This window comes from Colossoma macropomum, unplaced genomic scaffold (genome assembly GCF_904425465.1).
Source record: "Colossoma macropomum unplaced genomic scaffold, Colossoma_macropomum, whole genome shotgun sequence".
NCBI classification, from domain to species: Eukaryota; Metazoa; Chordata; class Actinopteri; order Characiformes; family Serrasalmidae; genus Colossoma; species Colossoma macropomum.
Window position 1 is genome coordinate 24,222,476 of NW_023494806.1, and position 17,668 is coordinate 24,240,143.

General features: G+C 40.2%; 1 protein-coding gene across 1 annotated transcript; it reads left to right on the forward strand.

The window, feature by feature from the left end:
• Positions 1–2,581: 2,581 nt before the first annotated feature.
• Positions 2,582–4,285, forward strand: LOC118827044. The gene is made up of 4 exons (XM_036598258.1): positions 2,582–2,731; positions 2,936–3,235; positions 3,713–4,024; positions 4,149–4,285. The coding sequence occupies exons 1-4, from the start codon at positions 2,641–2,643 to the stop codon at positions 4,283–4,285; spliced, it is 840 nt and encodes a 279-aa protein (XP_036454151.1). The 5' UTR covers positions 2,582–2,640.
• Positions 4,286–17,668: the final 13,383 nt, after the last annotated feature.

A 17,668-nucleotide genomic window follows, 5' to 3' on the forward strand; every position in this document is an offset into this window, starting at 1 on the left:
CCAAAACCACCAGTGAACCTACACGTCTTCTTCTGCTAACACTATTACTACTACACCTAGTACTACTACTTCTTCTACTACTACTTCTACTAATACTAATAATCATATTAATTCTGATTTCAATTATTAAAATAGTAGATCATCTCAATAAAGTGATCTTAATAAGTTACTAACTCTGCTTCCTGTGACACTCCACAGAATTCTCTTAACTGTATGTGTTAGAGGAAGTGAAATCAGTCTAACTTCCAGTCTGTTTACTGGAAAAGCCATTTAAACCACAGTTATGAGCCAGCAGACAGTTTCACATGAGCTAGATCTGATAGAAGACACTGAGCCTGCACTACAAACTGTGATCAAACTCCAACAACCGAGTCACATTTACTGAGGAAACTCACTGAAACTCATCTTTATCATCTGGACAGAGCGACCTGCTCACTGACCTTCACTTCCTGCCAGCTTTGGTCACTGTGAGTTATTATTTACTCTTCATTTCACTGCACTGATCTGATTCAGGAGTGCTGAAATGATGATGATTTACTGTCTAAATATAAACTGGATGATAAAAAGTAGCTGAAATGTGGTACGATATCAATAAGATAGCAATACTGGTGGTGTCTGGTTTCCTAGTCAGGACTTTATGCTGACTTTCAGCTGTAAGATGATAATGTATAGTTTCACAATGGCAATTGTAAGCATTCTCCAAGTCCATGAAACACAGGTAGACTGGGTTGGCAAAATCCCACAACCCCTCAACAACCTGCGTGAGGGTGAAAAGCTGGTCCATTGTTCCATGGCTGGGATGGAATCCGCATTGTTCCTCCTCAATCTGAGGTTCAACTGCTGGTCGAATTATCCTTTCCAGCACCTTGGCAGAAACTTTCCCAAGGACGCTGAACGGTGTGCTACTGTTGTTTATTTAAATAGCGATGATGTGAAGATGATGAAGGAGACTCAGCTGACACCATCTTCCTTGTATAAGATGTTTATTCCAAAGTGAAACACTATCATATCAAGCACTATACAGTACCTGAGAGAGGAACCGTGCCAATTCTAAAGTGTCACCTCCAGCACAGAATATCCCAACTGAGGCTGCTTGTTGTTGAGAAAGGAGACAGAACAAAATAGTAGATATCATCTCAATAAAGTGATCTTAATAAATTATATTAAAAGGATCTCTATTTGGAATTTAGAGAAGAAGAGAGAAAGTGAGAGGCCCACTCCCTATGGGGGCCTTTGGACCAGGGCCCCCCTTAACTTAAACATTCCAAACCTGTAAAAACAGATACCACAGAGAACTTCAGACACTACAATATCAACTTATACTGAAGGTTAAGAGTGTTTTTACCTTATTTTATAAAAGCACTCTTCTAAATACACCTCACTACCCTGGTAGTTGGCTCACACCCTCCGGCCCCCTTTCTTAAAAATAGGGGCCACCATATAGGGTTCTTGCGTTACCGCCCTGAAAGGCACCAAGAAGCTTTAGGCCACAGCTACGCCTGGCAGCCTCCACAATGGAGGTTTTGAACAGGGTCCATTCCCGGAGGTGGGAGTTAAAATCATTCTGAACAAGGGCGTCTACGTTACCGCTATTCCTTTGAGCCTACCAGGTCTGACCATCAGCCATCCCTGCCATCTAATCCAACTCACCACCAGATGATGATCGGTTGACAACTCAGCACCTCTCTTCACCTGAGTGTCCAAAACATATGGACCCAAGTCAGATGAAACAACAACAAAGTCGATCATTGACCTTTGACCCAAGGTGCTCTGATACCACATAAACTTATGAACATCCTTCATGTTCTAACTTACTGTTTGTTGTGGACAATCCATGCCTAGCACAGAATTGTCAGAATTGACAATGAGAATTCACCCATTTGAGTTTAGATCGGGCAGGCCGTTTTTCCCAATCGCCCCCATCCAGGTCTCCCAGTCATTGCCAACATGAGCATTTAAGTCTCCCAGCAAGAATATGGAGTCTGTAGAAGGGGCCCTTTCCAGAACCCTGCCCACTTGCTCCAAGAAGGCCGAACTTCAAACTGTTGTTTGGTGCATTAGCACACACATCAGTCAGAGTTTTCCACCTTATGATATTAATTCACATTGATGTAAGCCTCTTATCCACCAGGACAAACTCCAACCAGAGCCAACACTGTGGGTGGAGGTGAGCCCAACTATATCTGGGAGGTACCTCTTAACCTCCCACATGAGCTCAGGCTCCTTCCCCAAGAGCCAGTTTCTGCTGCAGGGGTCCATGCTGCCAAGGACCTCCCTGCCATGTCCTGCCATCTATATGGCACTGCAACGTTCCCCCATGTTGGAAAGTGAAAAAATTCTTCTGAAACTACCGAAGTCCAGAACTCAGTGTCCTAATAGCAAGTTATGGCCATGACTACATTTGAGATGTTTTTACTTGTGAAGATACCATTTTTTGCTGTGCAGTTTCCAATATTTAAGGCTGTGATTGTGTACATTGTAATGAGAATATGATCCTTATTGTAATTCCTATTGTTTCTGTTTGATGTTTGCTGAATAACTGTTCTCTCCTCTCCTGGTCAGTACTGATGGTGTGTGTGTCTGTAGGTCAGTTCTGTTCTCTCTTTCTCTCTTGTCTCTCTCCTCTCCTGGTCAGTACTGATGGTGTGTGTGTGTGTCTGTAGGTCAGTCATGCAGTCCTGCAGTTCTGCTCTCTGTATCCTGATCTTACTGATCTCTACAGTGACTACTGGTAAGAACTGCACTGTCACCACTTTACCATCTTATTAAAAGACTTTATATTTCTGTTTGGTGTTTGAGGCAGCTTTTAGCTATGCTGGATCTTAAAATTTTATCTTATTGCTGACAGTAATAATGCACTATTCTAACAAAGAGACACTTGTGTTGATCAGTTTTCATTATATGTTCATTTTTATCCACTTATTCTCTCTTCCAGTGTCTAAATCAGCTGTTGGTCCAGTGAAGGTGAAGCTTCATGACTCTGCTACTCTGTCCTGCTATGAGAGATGCTCTGGTTTGGTCAGATGGACTGTGTTCCATAAACCCACTGATGCTCTGGCTGAGTGTGATCAGACTTCATGTAGATCAGTGAAGGAGGGATATCAGATGATCCATGATCAGTACCTGAAGGGGAATCTCTCTCTCACCATCACTGACGCTGATTTCAGTAAGAGAGGGAGGTACATGTGTGACTGTGATGGTAAAGACATCTGTGATGTGCGTCTTCAAATTGAGCGTAAGTGTCCATTTGTGGCCTTAACTGACCATTACTGACTGACACCTGATTTAGTAGTGATTTGTGCAAAGTTAATAAGGTTCTAGTCTCAGAAGCCAGACTTCTGTGTGTGGTCAGAGAATCTTGGGTGTTTGTCGCTGTCTATCTGTCTATCTATCCATCTATCTAACTACATATATATATATATATATATATATATATATATATATATATATATATATATATATATGTAGTTAGATAGATGGATAGATAGACAGAAATATGTGTTGTGTGTGTTTCTGTAGTTAGATAGATGGATAGATATCCATAAATATGTGTTGTGTGTGTTTCAGACTCATAAAGAATAATGCAGAAGAACGCACCTGACAAAATCACCATAGTTGTGTAGTTGTGTCCAGCATAGTGTCCAATAACCAGGCGTGTGTTTCTGTGGCTGATACTGTGAATAATGAAGCTCTTGTTTGTTTTTCTCCTCAGCCCTGAACACTACAGTTCAGATAAAGCCTGGTGGATCCCTGGTGCTGGATTTGGACATACCAGAGGAAATGGAGGTGCTTTATAGCAGTACAGGTTCAGGTGGACCGTCCAGTGGTCAGATGTGCACAGTGATAATACGGTCACTACAGTGTAAACTTGAATATAAACACAGAGTATCGGCTGTTCTTCAGCTGAGAGCAGTGACTCCGTCTGACAGTGGAGTTTATACTGTAATGGATGCCAGGAATGAAGAGGCCATTCACATCTACACAGTGACCGTGGGGTCAGCAGGCGGAAGTGATGTAGTGAAGGGTATGTTTTTAATACATGATTTCTTCAGTTCAATCAGAGTTCACTGATCAGGAATCTGCTGCTGAGCTTTAATGATGGTGTTTAGTTAAACACACTGTATTACAAACCTGTGTGTGTTTTGTAGATGACCATCTAGATCTGGACACAGACAAAAGAGCTGCTTTACCAGCCTGGGTGATTGTACTGATTTCTGTACTTGTAGCTGTGATTGTGGGATTAGCAGTGAAAGATATTAAGCTGCTGAGGAGACAAATTCAGTAGCCTCAGATGAAGAAGGAATGATGGATAAAGAGTTTAAATGATTGACCTCAGTCACCACAGTCCAGAAGTGAAGAGCCTTTCATCCTCCAACAATGACCAGAAACTCTTAGAGATCCTCACTGATCCATCTCCTCCGTTGTTTTTTTCTTTTTTATCTTTCATTTTTCTGTAATGTAGAAATTTTATATAACATTTTATTTTATTATAGTCGTCTCATTCTCAGCTGAAGGCCCCTATCATTACCACTATTCAGCCATAATAGAATTCTCATTCAGAATCTCGACTTAGACCTTATCAGGAGCCTTTCACTGGTCACGGGCCTTGAGTCATCAGCTGCTATTCCTGCTTTTTCTACCAAAGAATTTTATATTATATTTTTATATACATTTTGGTTTCACTGTATTTGGACAGCCCTCTATCACTTATCTACAGATGTTCAAACCGATAACAAACCACCTGCTGATTCTCAACCCTGTTGGAGGATCAGGATTAGTGGAAATTAAGGTGAATTTAATAGATATTTAATGTAGGTTAAACAAGCATCTAAATATTTGAATGCTTTAAACAGTTTGTTGTTTTAGGCTATGGAAACAGAAGTTGTCAGTAATATTTTATGAATGTTGACACACTTGTTTGTGAATATCTTAAAAAAACATTGTTAAAACTTATTAGTACAGTGAACACAGCACTTCACCAACCTGATCTACTAACCTTCACCCCCTCCCCATTGTGAGAAATGCAATAAAAAAAATTAAAAAAAAACTTTTACTGGAAACTTCAATCAATCATAAAATCAATTATGAATTTACACATGATTTTGGTTTGATACGACAGATTTCCCTCACAAACAAACCCAAAGAGTGTGGTGGAGCGACAGAGAGAATGACATCATTAGGCACAGCATTTTTATTACTAAATGTCAGTTTGATGGAATTAAGCTTCTGAGCATCATAAACTTTTTTTTTAAACAGATTTTCATTTTCTCTGGAAATATTGTCTCTAGGTGTCGTGATGTATTTCTTATTTTTGACCTGTTGTTTTATTTAAAAATAAACTATCCCAACGCTGATCAATGCTGCCTCCATTAAGTCTCAGCTTTGGTCAGAAGAGAAGAACAAGGTCAGTACCAGGAAACACCAAGAACACTGACATATTGATGTGAACTGAGCTAAAGAAAAACCAGAGACAGCAGTGTCCACTTTCAGTTTTCTGTATGATCCATTTTGAAGACCAAACAATAAGAGACAAACCATTGACCACATCTTACACTACAACACCTCACTGACCACATCTTACACAACTTTATCTTTAATCTGAAACAGCAGTCTGAGATGTAGCAGCTTTTGTTTAGTTATTTTAATGCTGTAGCGCCCTCTGATGGTCAAACTCCTTCACAGTGGGCATGCAGATCCAGGGCTCCCCCTGCAGGCTACCTGTGTGTTAAAGGGCAATTCCACCAGTTTTTTAAAAATTCCCCCATGATTGAGGGTGTGAGATGTAAACAGAGTCAGTCAGCGTGGTTTGGTGTGAAATGGTTTAGATTTCTTTACAGTGGTGGTGATAGGAACCAGGGGTCGCCATGACTACAACACAATATAGACATTTTATTTACTATCCAGAACCACCAGTGAACCTACACGAGTCTTCTGAGTTTATATGGAATGTTGATGATGGAAAATAGTGGAAAATCTGAAATAATTCGATTTCATTGAGGACTACTTTGTCTGTAGACTCCTGCTTTGTTAGTGTCTGACTGAAGATCAGAGTTTTAGAGTGTTCTGTGTGATGCTGTGATTAAGAGCTGATCTTATATCTGTGATCTGCTGAGATTTTCAGACTTGTACTTGTGAACATGTGAGCTTTGTGGAAAGAGGAATCAAGTTATGAACTGATAGCCTAATTATGTTTATAATGTCAAATATGAACTGGGCTGTAAGAATGTTTCAGGGGTACTAGTGGGTGCTGAACTATTTTCATGGGGCACTTCAGCATCACCTAGCACCCCCCTTAGCACCCCAACCCACCATTCTCAGCACTGCAGTGACACTGAGGTGGTGCTGGTGTGAGTGGATCAGACACAGCAGTGCTGCTGGAGTTTTTAAATACTGTGTCCACTCACTGCCCACTCTATTAGACGTCTCAATAATAACAATAACAATAATATCAACGCTGATCTCTATAATAATTTTAATCACAATCTCAATAATAACAATAATAATATCAAAGTAATTTCTAATTTCTATAATAATTGTAATAAAATCTCAACAATAATAATCTTAAGAAATAATCTCACTAATGAGGTTAATTGTTTTAATCTCAAAAATAATCTCAAGCTGTCAGAAATCTTTGTGTGAGTGATTTTGTTTAGCACCCATTTTGGTGGCCAGTTTGAATAACAGCTGGGCTCTAATTGGTGGGGGGTTGTTACTGGCTGGACAGAGGGATCTTAATAAATTCATTAACTCTGTTATTGTGATGAAACTCCACAGTCATCTGTTGATCATATACATGTGTCAGTTTAGAGGAACATATTTTAACTGAGTGTGTTACCTGGAGAAACCGGTTAAACAGCTTTATGATGATACTGACCGCCAGCACACAGAGCTTCAGAGAAAAGTGATACTAGACCCTGAATCTGATCAACAACAGAATCAGATTTAACAAAGAAAAAATCACTGAAAGTCATCTTTATCATCTGGACACAGTGACCTGCACACTGACCTTCACTTCCTGCCAGCTCTGGTCACTGTGACTTATTATTTACTCTTCATTTACTGCACTGATCTGATTCAGTAGTGCTGAAATGTGTATGTGTTGCTGTCTAAATATGAAATGGATGGTATAAAGTAGCTGAAATTTGGTGTAATGATGTTAATTATGGTGAGATCAGGCTTTTAAACTCATCAGTGTTTACACTTGATGTTGATCTTGAGCTGTAGGACGCTAATGCAGTAGTTTTAAAACACAACACTGACTCTCTGAACACTCTGTTGATACGCAACACAGTAAAAACCTTTTGGGCATCAAACTGTGATCTCTGAGCACGTCTGTATCATCATCTCCATGAACTCCACCCGTTAACACTGTAATGTGCGTTCCGTTTGGCTGTACCTTATGTTTGGCACTACCTTACTAAAGGTTTGTGAAGCTCCAGTACGAGCAGCTAAGGGGGAAATAGGCACACTTATAGAAGAAATAGACTCCATGGGTAAAGTGAAACTTCATTAATAATCTGTGGACAAAAGAGTTTTTGTGTCCTAAAAAAATGTCCAGGGCCAGTTCTAGCCTTCCCGGTTCCTTATAGCAATTCTTGCTCCGACCATAATGGTGGCCTGTATGAGCAGAACAATGTGTAGCTACCTGCACCTTGTTATCTCACCTCACTATCAGCAAGCTTTCATTTTCACTTCATCAAAACTGTGGGACAGTAAATGCGCAGTGAATCTGTTCAAAGGAGCAACACAATCAGGAAAGAATCAACAGGTGAGCCACACTTACAGCCTATTACCGAAAATCTGGCCATTTAGGAAACCTGTCTGCTGGTTTATAGATAAATATCTGTACATACACATATCTATACAACACACAGGTTACTACAGACTGTCTCTATAGAGTAAAAACAGAGTATCTGAAGAAGTTGAGTCTGCCTTGGTTAAAATTGTGGACGATGTTATTTAAAATTGTGGACTGTGTTGGTTGAAACTTTGGACTGTGTTGGTTAAAACTGTGGACTGTGTTGGTTAAAACTGTGGACTGTGTTGGTTGAAACTGTGCAATGTGTTGGTTGAAACTGTGGACTGTGTTGGTTGAAACTGTGCAATGTGTTGTTTAAAACTGGACTGTGTTGGTTGAAACTGTGGACTGTGTTGGTTGAAACTGTGGACTGTGTTGTTTAAAACTGGACTGTGTTGGTTGAAACTGTGGACTGTGTTGGTTGAAACTGTGGACTGTGTTGGTTAAAACTGTGGGCTGTGTTGGTTGAAACTGTGGGCTGTGTTGGTTAAAACTGTGGACTGTGTTGGTTGGAACTGTGGACTGCGTTGTTTAAAACTGTGGGCTGTGTTGGTTAAAACTGTGGACTGTGTTGGTTAAAACTGTGGACTGTGTTGGTTGAAACCGTGCAATGTGTTGGTTGAAACTGTGGACTGTGTTGGTTGAAACTGTGCAATGTGTTGTTTAAAACTGGACTGTGTTGGTTAAAACTGTGGACTGTGTTGGTTGAAACTGTAGACTGCTTTGGTTAAAACTGGACTGTGTTGGTTAAAACTGTGGGCTGTGTTGGTTGAAACTGTGCGATGTGTTGGTTGGAACTGTGGACTGTGTTGTTTAAAACTGTGGGCTGTGTTGGTTGAAACTGTGTACTGTGTTGGTTGAAACTGGACTGTGTTGGTTGAAACTGTGTACTGTGTTGGTTGAAACTGTGCAATGTGTTGGTTGAAACTGTGGACTGTGTTGGTTAAAACTGGACTGTGTTAGTTAAAACTGGACTGTGTTGGTTGAAACAGTGTACTGTGTTGGTTGAAATGGTGTACTGTGTTGGTTGAAACTGTGGACTGTGTTGGTTCAAACTGTGGACTGTGTTGGTTCAAACTGTGGGCTGTGTTGGTTCAAACTGTGGACTGTGTTGGTTGAAACTGTGGACTGTGTTGGTTGAAACTGTGTACTGTGTTGGTTAAAACTGTGGACTGTGTTGGTTGAAACGGTGTACGGTGTTGGTTGAAACTGTGGACTGTGTTGGTTGAAAACTGTGGACTGTGTTGGTTGAAACAGTGTACTGTGTTGGTTGAAACTGTGGACTGTGTTGGTTGAAACTGTGGACTGTGTTGGTTGAAACGGTGTACCGTGTTGGTTGAAACGGTGTACTGTGTTGGTTGAAACGGTGGACTGTGTTGGTTGAAACTGTGGACTGTGTTGGTTGAAACGGTGTACCGTGTTGGTTGAAACAGTGTACTGTGTTGGTTGAAACTGTGGACTGTGTTGGTTGAAACGGTGTACCGTGTTGGTTGAAACGGTGTACCGTGTTGGTTGAAACGGTGGACTGTGTTGGTTGAAACAGTGTACTGTGTTGGTTGAAACTGTGGACTGTGTTGGTTGAAATGGTGGACCGTGTTGGGTAAAACCGCAGACTATGTTAATTAAAAGTGTTGACTGTGTTGATTAAAACTGTGTATTTTGGTGGGTAAAACTGGACTGTGTTGTTTAAAACTGTGGACTTGCTTTTTCTTTCTTTGCTGTGACCTTTTATCTGACCAGTCCTGTTCTCTGTATTTTCTTAAGACCCTCAGGAAAGACTTTTGATCTTTTTTAGGATGTATTTAACAACCCAGAAGCTCTCGTTCACCCAGACCACAATTCTGACAGTTGTTTTTAACATCTATGTTTTCGAGCATTTAAAATTAATATGCCTATTAAAGAATGTCCATGTCAGAATTTTCCCATCTAGTAGTTTAGCATCGTGTTGCAAAGCCTTCAGGATGTCTACACTGGAAACATCAAACGTGCATGACAAGTCAAAACCTGTCAGAAATCAGCTGCTTCACTGACTGAGTCGTCAGCTGTGGTTTTGGGACATTGATTTAAAATGAATGAAGTATATTTTATAAAACTTCAAGACTCCTGTTGTACCTTTGAGGGCACTTTTACAATAAACAAATATTTCCATAATGTACTTAGAACTACACCTACGTAGAGCGACACTGTTTGTTTTAACACAGATAAGACAGTCTCACCTGAAGTGAACACTGTGCCAACCAACCATGTTACATTGCTTTATGAGATGTATGAGATGCATAACACAAGGCAGTTATGACAAGGAATTATTATTTTTAATGAATGAAACTGAATGATTCAACTGGTGTATGGAGACTTATGTTACCTGCCCTTTATCTATATAAAAAAATATTTCTCATCAGTGCTGATGGTGTGTGTGTAGGTCAGCTCTGTTCTCTCTCTCTCTATTCTCTCTCTCCTCTCCTGGTCAGTGCTGATGGTGTGTGTGTGTCTGTAGGTCAGTTCTGTTCTCTCTCTCTCTCTCTCTCTCTCTCTCTCTCTTCTCTCTCTCCTCTCCTGGTCAGTACTGATGGTGTGTGTGTCTGTAGGTCAGTTCTGTTCTCTCTCTCTCTCTCTTCTCTCTCTCCTCTCCTAGTCAGTACTGATGGTGTGTGTGTGTCTGTAGGTCAGTTCTGTTCTCTTTTTCTCTCTTCTCTCTCTCCTCTCCTAGTCAGTACTGATGGTGTGTGTGTGTCTGTAGGTCAGTTCTGTTCTCTCTCTCTCTCTTCTCTCTCTCTTCTCCTGGTCAGTACTGATGGTGTGTCTGTAGGTCAGTTCTGTTCTCTCTTTCTCACTTCTCTCTCTCCTCTCCTGGTCAGTACTGATGGTGTGTATCGTGTCTGTAGGTCAGTTCTGTTCTCTCTTTCTCTCTTCTCTCTCTCCTTTCCTGGTCAGTACTGATGGTGTGTGTGTCTGTAGGTCAGTTCTGTTCTCTCTTTCTCTCCTCTCTCTCTCCTCTCCTGGTCAGTACTGATGGTGTGTGTGTGTCTGTAGGTCAGTTCTGTTCTCTCTTTCTCTCCTCTCTCTCTCCTCTCCTGGTCAGTACTGATGGTGTGTGTGTCTGTAGGTCAGTCATGCAGTCCTGCAGTTCTGCTCTCTGTATCCTGATCTTACTGATCTCTACATTCACTACTGGTAAGAACTGCACTGACACTACTTTATTAACCTCTTTTACTTCTGTGTTTTACCTTCTCTTGGTTTGTCAAGCAACTTTCTGGATTGGATTTAAGTTTTTTGATGGTGTACTCTTCTGGCAAAGAGAAACGTGCGTCCGTGTTTACACCTGGTTAATATTTCATCATGTTTCTTTTTCTCTCTTTCAGTGTCTGAATCATCTGTTCCTCCAGTGAGGGTGAATCTTCATGGCTCTGCTACTCTGTCCTGCTCTGAGAGATGCTCTGGTTTGGTCAGATGGACTGTGTTCCAGAAACCCACTGATGCTCTGGCTGAGTGTGATCAGACTTCATGTAGGTCAGTGAAGGAGGGATATCAGATGATCCATGATCAGTACCTGAAGGGCGATCTCTCTCTCACCATCACTGAAGCTGATTACAGTATGAGAGGGAGGTACACATGTGACTGTGATGGTAAAGATCTCTGTGATGTGCTTCTACAGGTTGAGCGTAAGTGTCCACTGACCATAACTGATAGAAATCAGAAGTGATTTAGATGCAGTGCTTATGATTTGTATCAGACATGTACTGAGCTGATGAAGCTCGAGTCTTGCAAGCCAGATTTCTGCTGATCATCAGAGAGTGTTGTGTGTTTTTTAGCTAAACCTGTCTAAGAACAGCCGACTTTGACAGAACAGTATCACGTCACTGACATGCACGATAACAGCTGTTTATGTGTGATGTGTCAGAGAAGATTTTCAAAAAACAACATAAACACATCCCCAGGAAACAAATTTGTATGAGACTTGTCCAATGTATATCTCAATTATCTATAATCTCAAATAACTTTATATATGTGACGTTTTGAACTTCTCAAACATTTTTAGTGTACAGTAGCTGTTTTACACCTGTCTGAAAAGGCTCACTGCTGTCATGATGCACAGAGTGGGCTACTGCTAATAAAAATGGCTTCTCATTAGACTAATAAAACATCAGTTGACTGTAGTACCAATGACACTGAGGGTACATTGAAAAATTCTTTTAATTTAATTTCATTATCCAGCTGCACAATTACACAGGTTCTTTCCTGACACTGGTGACACAAGCAGCATCAAGGCCAGGGCAGATTCGAGCTCTAATAGTTGTGTACTTTGCACTTTTCTTATGAAAGGCTGTGTTGGAGAACTTTATCGTGCCCTGCTCTGTGTGTGATCATAGTGAGTAGTGTTAAGGTCTGCAAGATGCTTGTTAGTCAAGTATTTGAGTTACCTTTGTTTCAGTTGTTGTTTGGTTTATGGTCATAGTTTGATATTAGCTTGTAGCTGTTGTGAATATTGCTTGGCCGTTAGCATTTTGTTTATGAGTTTCTAGCGCTGCATTTTAGTGCTGTCAACTGCTGAATGGATGATGTTACTGTAATTCATTAATTCATTCATTCATTTATTCGTTCATTCATTCATGTGCCCTCATATTGATGTTGCAGCCTTTAAGACTACCAATCAGTCCTATTATGCAGTAATGCAATATTACAGAAGCGTCTGTATTGTTAGTTACATATAATTCAAAAAAGGTAACATTAACAAAAATGTCTGTTGTGGGTATATTTTGTCTTGGCATTACAAACACACACACACACACACACATATATGTATTAATGTGGATTATATTAGTCTAAATGTCAAGCATCATGACACTTTGTATGTATAAAGATCAAGATGGAGTATAGAGAGTTAATGTCCAAGGGGTATGAGAATGTTGAAAAATTGAGAACCAAATTTTTGGTATACAGTAATTAATTGTGAATGTCTGTTGATGAGACTGTAGATAATAGTCTGATTGTTTTTCTCCTCAGCCTTCAGTACTTCAGTTCAGATAAAGCCTGGTGACTCTCTGGTGCTGCATTTGAATATATCAGATTCAGTGACGGTGATTTATAACAGCACAGATGCAGCTGGACCATCCAGTGGTCAGATCTGTATAGTGAAAGGACGCTCGCTGCAGTGTAAACCTGAATATAAACAGAGAACATCTCTAACATCTGCTCTTGAGCTGAGAGGAGTGACTCCATCTGATAGTGGAGTTTATACAGTAATAGACTCCCGAACTGAAGACGTTATTCACATCTACACAGTGACCGTGTGGTCAGCAGGTGGAAGTGATAAAATGAAAGGTATGTTATTACATGATCTCTCTCTGTCCAATCAGAATTCACTGAGCAGGAATCTGCTGCTGAGCTTTAATGATGGTGTTTAGTTAAACTCACTGTATTACAAACCTGTGTGTGTTTTGTAGATGACTGTAACGCTCGGACAGAAAACCAGACGTGTGCGGATGGTGAGTGCAGGTGGTTTAATATAAACCAAGCGGCCGTAGTCAAAAGGGGAAAAACAGAGATCGTAGTCAAAAAACAGTCCGAAAGTCAGAACACAGATCATACACACAAGCGAAAGTACCAAAGGAATAGGCAAGAGGCAAAAACGGAGTCAAACGAAGCAAAAAGGTCAAACACGGTAAACAATCAGAACAGGAAGAAAAAACGCTCAGTAGTCTCAGAGAAACAATACCTCGCAGTGATTCTATCTAAAGCCCGGGCTTATCTACTCTAAACTACCTGTCATATGATCATCAACACAGGTGCAAGCAGTCAAAACTCAGGGGATTGTGAGCGCTGATAGGAGCGCCTGTGAGAGTCTGAAGTCACATGAGACTCCATAGTATCCTGGGAAATGGAGTTCACATCCGAGTCGGATTCCGAGTGCGGCTTCTCAGTCACATGATCTCCCAGAGAATTCTGGGAGATGATGTCCGTTTCCTCCATAGAGGGAGCTGAATGCATGACAATGACCATCCAGATCTGGACACAGATAGAGGAGCTGCTGTTCCAGAGTGGGTGACTGTACTGAGTGTGATGGTGGTTATACTTGTAGCTGTGATTGTAGTGTTAGTGGTGGTGATTGTGCGGCTGAGGAGAGAAATTCAGCAGATGAAGAATGAAAGGAACAGCTTTAGAATGACAGACCGCAGTAACAGCAGTCCAGAAAAAGAAAGACTGTCACCCCCCCCCCACCCAGTGAAGACCAATGAAGACCAATGAAGACCATCACTAATCAATGTCTTGCTTTCTTTTATTATTTCTCTTTTGTTTTTTATTTGTTTTGGGGGGACGTTCACTAAACAGAAATCATTTATACTTGTAAATGATGTAATATAGGTTTTAGAAATGATTTAATATCAGTGAATGTTGTTAATTGTGCCTTATTACAGATACCATGTGGTCAGTGTTGAAGGGCCAGGTGTAATTGTGTAATGGGGATACATGTTTGGCAACTTAAACTTTGGCGCTGGATTTGAAATGCTCTACTAAAAGGACACACCCCCTCTAAACCCACCCCCAAATTCCAAACATCTGGAGTGCAATCAGTAACACAAGCACAACAAGCTACCCAGTGAAAAGCTACCATTAGCTAACAGAGCTGTAAGAGCTAATGTTTATTTTTACTGCATTTAATGTGTTCAATCTGCAACATCTACACTCTTTTTTAACTAACAAGCCCAGGTTTTTGGGAATCTTTTCAGTCACACTAACTTATGTTATCAAGGGGTAATGTGAGCTGGATGTGAGTTCATTACAGGACCAGTGTGTATGTTTTTCTGTTTAAATAAAATCAGCTGAATTAATCATACAGTCTGTGTCAGTGTTTATAATTGTGTCTCTTTAAAGGGGAAGTCTACTTACTTTCAAAATTCTTGTGTAATTAAAGGATTAAAATGTAATCAGAGTGGTTCAGAGTGGTTTGGTGTGAAACGCTCTGTTCTAGAGAAACTTTCAGACTCAGAACTGTTCACAGTGGTGGTGATAGGAACCAGACAACCACCTCTAAAAGCTCCCTCACTGAAAGTTACTACATGAAGTACTTATGAATTCACTGCCTGATGCCTGAGACACTGTTTTATGGCAGTTTAGAGAAGGGTTTTGTCCTAAAATTAATTTTTAATCCATTCATAGTGCATGGATACATGTAGGGCGTTGAATTATGGGGAATTTTAAAAAATCAGTCGAATTCTCCTAGATCTAATAGGATTTTTCACAAATTCATATTACAGAAGCAAAACTGACCTTAATTTTATCCTACAGCATCTCATCTTACCTCTACTTAGCAAATCTTAACTTACTCAATTGAAGTCGACAATCAACTGTCATGTCTGTTGCCTAGCAACCATCCTTGTGCACACAGCTGAAATGCAAACGTAATCAAAATAAATAGGATAGTTAGCCAGAAAGCTAACATTAGCTGCTGTTACTGAGGTAAAAAAGGTGAAACAGAACTAAAGAGTGATAAACTATAAAGTGTGAATACTGTGAGAGCGCCCCCTGCTGTTTATCAGAGCGTCGCCGCTACCCAGTTTCAGTCTCCATTTCCCAAACGCTTTAGCCGAGCGCACTAACGTTACTCCTCCTAATAAACAGACACACATTCAGCTCCGCCTCCTCATTATTCACCACCATCACTGTAATATTTCATCATCAACATTAACACACGAAGGTAATCAGAGGGGCGGTGGAGATCGAGTCTGCAGCGTCTGAGATCTTTAAAACGCAGAGTTAGAAAAGAAAATCATCTCACAGTGAAGCAGCGTTTTACAGTAGAAATAAATGGAGCTCATTATGCTGGTAGTGAACTATGTTGCTGACTCAGCTGCCTAAAAACCATAGAAACGGACCTTAAACAGAAGTGAGGACCCTGTTGGGGTTCATCCTAAAGTTAGGACAGGATTTAGGAGGTTTAGTCTAGTTAGGATGTTTGTGTGATGCTGTTTTCTTATCTGGAGTTCATGATGAGGTTATGAAGTTAGGAACTGATATTCTGGAGTAGATACTGTACTGAAGTCGTTATGGAGACCAAACAGATCAGATTTCAGAGGTAAGAAGTTTTATTATGAGCTTAGTGTGTAGAGATAGTCACAGTTTAAATCACAGTCACAGAAAAACAGGAATACTTTGCTTCAGAACACCGGAGTTCTGCAGCTGCAGTTCTGCGGTTCTCCAATACCAACATTTCCCCTGTTTCCGCTTTACATCCGGCGGGAAATTTGAATCGTCAGCAGTCGGTTACAGTGTTACAGAATGCGGCCTGTTCAGAGGCGCTAAAGATCAATAATAATATTAATATTGTTAACATTAGAGAGGAGAATATGGGGGAGGAGTGGGCTGTATCTGGAGGTGAAGATGAGGAGAGAACATGTGGAGAAGTAATGGACATAAGCCCGGGTTCCTGCTGATAGAGATCTTCAGCATCAGACTCAGAGTGGAGGCCAGTTACTGCTGTTATGTGTCCTGTAGGAGATTATACAGCAGATTTATCTGGACTGTTGGGTTGGAGTGCAGAACAAAAAGTCTTCATAAACTCTTTATTATTGAATACTGTAAATACTCATTATTTACAGTATTCACTCCATTCTTACAGTGCAGTGTCTATTTTACAAACCCTGAACCTTCTGTTACCACTAAAGGCCCACTGAACATACTATAGTACAGTACAGTGTAGTATAATATGGTCATCTGTAGGTTTGTACAGTTATGTGTAGTGATATCAGCTGTGCAGAACTATGTAGAGGAATAATAGTGCATGTATGTATGTACATAGAAATGTGTATATCGCTGCTGTCAGAACAAAACCTTGTATCTCCATTGTTGTCATTTTTCAGTTTTGGATTTAATTTGAAACTATCCATTGTCTTTTACACTGTGTGTAAATTTCATGGTGAATGGACCAACAGAAATGACCCAAAATGACTTGGAAAAAAGTCTGGTCCCATTGACTTACATTAAAAGTAAAGTATGTTTTTTCCTTCTTCTGTAAAGTCACCATTTTGGAGATACGAGGTTTTGATCCGACAACAGTGATATAGAAAATCTATATACACTAAAAGTGTACGTGTGCCTCTGCATCATCCTGCTTTATGGACACCATTTGTCTAGTTTCTTTAAACATGCGCTCAAAATGAACACGTCTGAAAGAGTTTACAGTCTGTGTATGGAAACGTGCATCTGTGGTGGAAAATGTGCTGTTTTTACTAATAATGAAATCAAACTGATGTCAGTGAAATCTGAACATCTTTCCTCATAATTGTGGAATGACTTTGTGTTTTTTTACTAAAGGAATTTGAAAAAATGAGATCCAATGTCCTTCATAAGGCCTAGTCAGTGTAAAAATTGGTTTCTGTACACTCCTGTATATTCATTAAGGACAGCTTTTCTGATGCGTATGATGGTAAATATGCTTTTCTAATGTATGAATGTGGAATAACTAAAGAGAAAACAGCATTTTACTCTCTGATGAAATGAGCCACATTACTGATTAGAAGAAAAAGAACCAAAAATAAAAACATCTCTCACATGCAAGAACTCCAGTGATATTAGAAGCTTGTTTCAAATCTAGATTTTACAACTTTTCCAAAATATATTAAAACAGTATCCAGAACATTCCACCAGAGGGCGCTGTGATATCACAAACTGAACCCTCATCACTGCTGCAGTGTGGAGACCCTGATCCAGCCTTTTCTCCTGCTAATGATTCCAGCATGTGACAGCAATAAGGGGTAAATGTACCCTATAGAAGAATATAAGGTTCATTACATATTAATGATCGTAAGGCATGAATATTCAAATCTGGAAATGCATATTAATTTAAATAAAGCTGCTCGTAAAGCGTCTAAATCT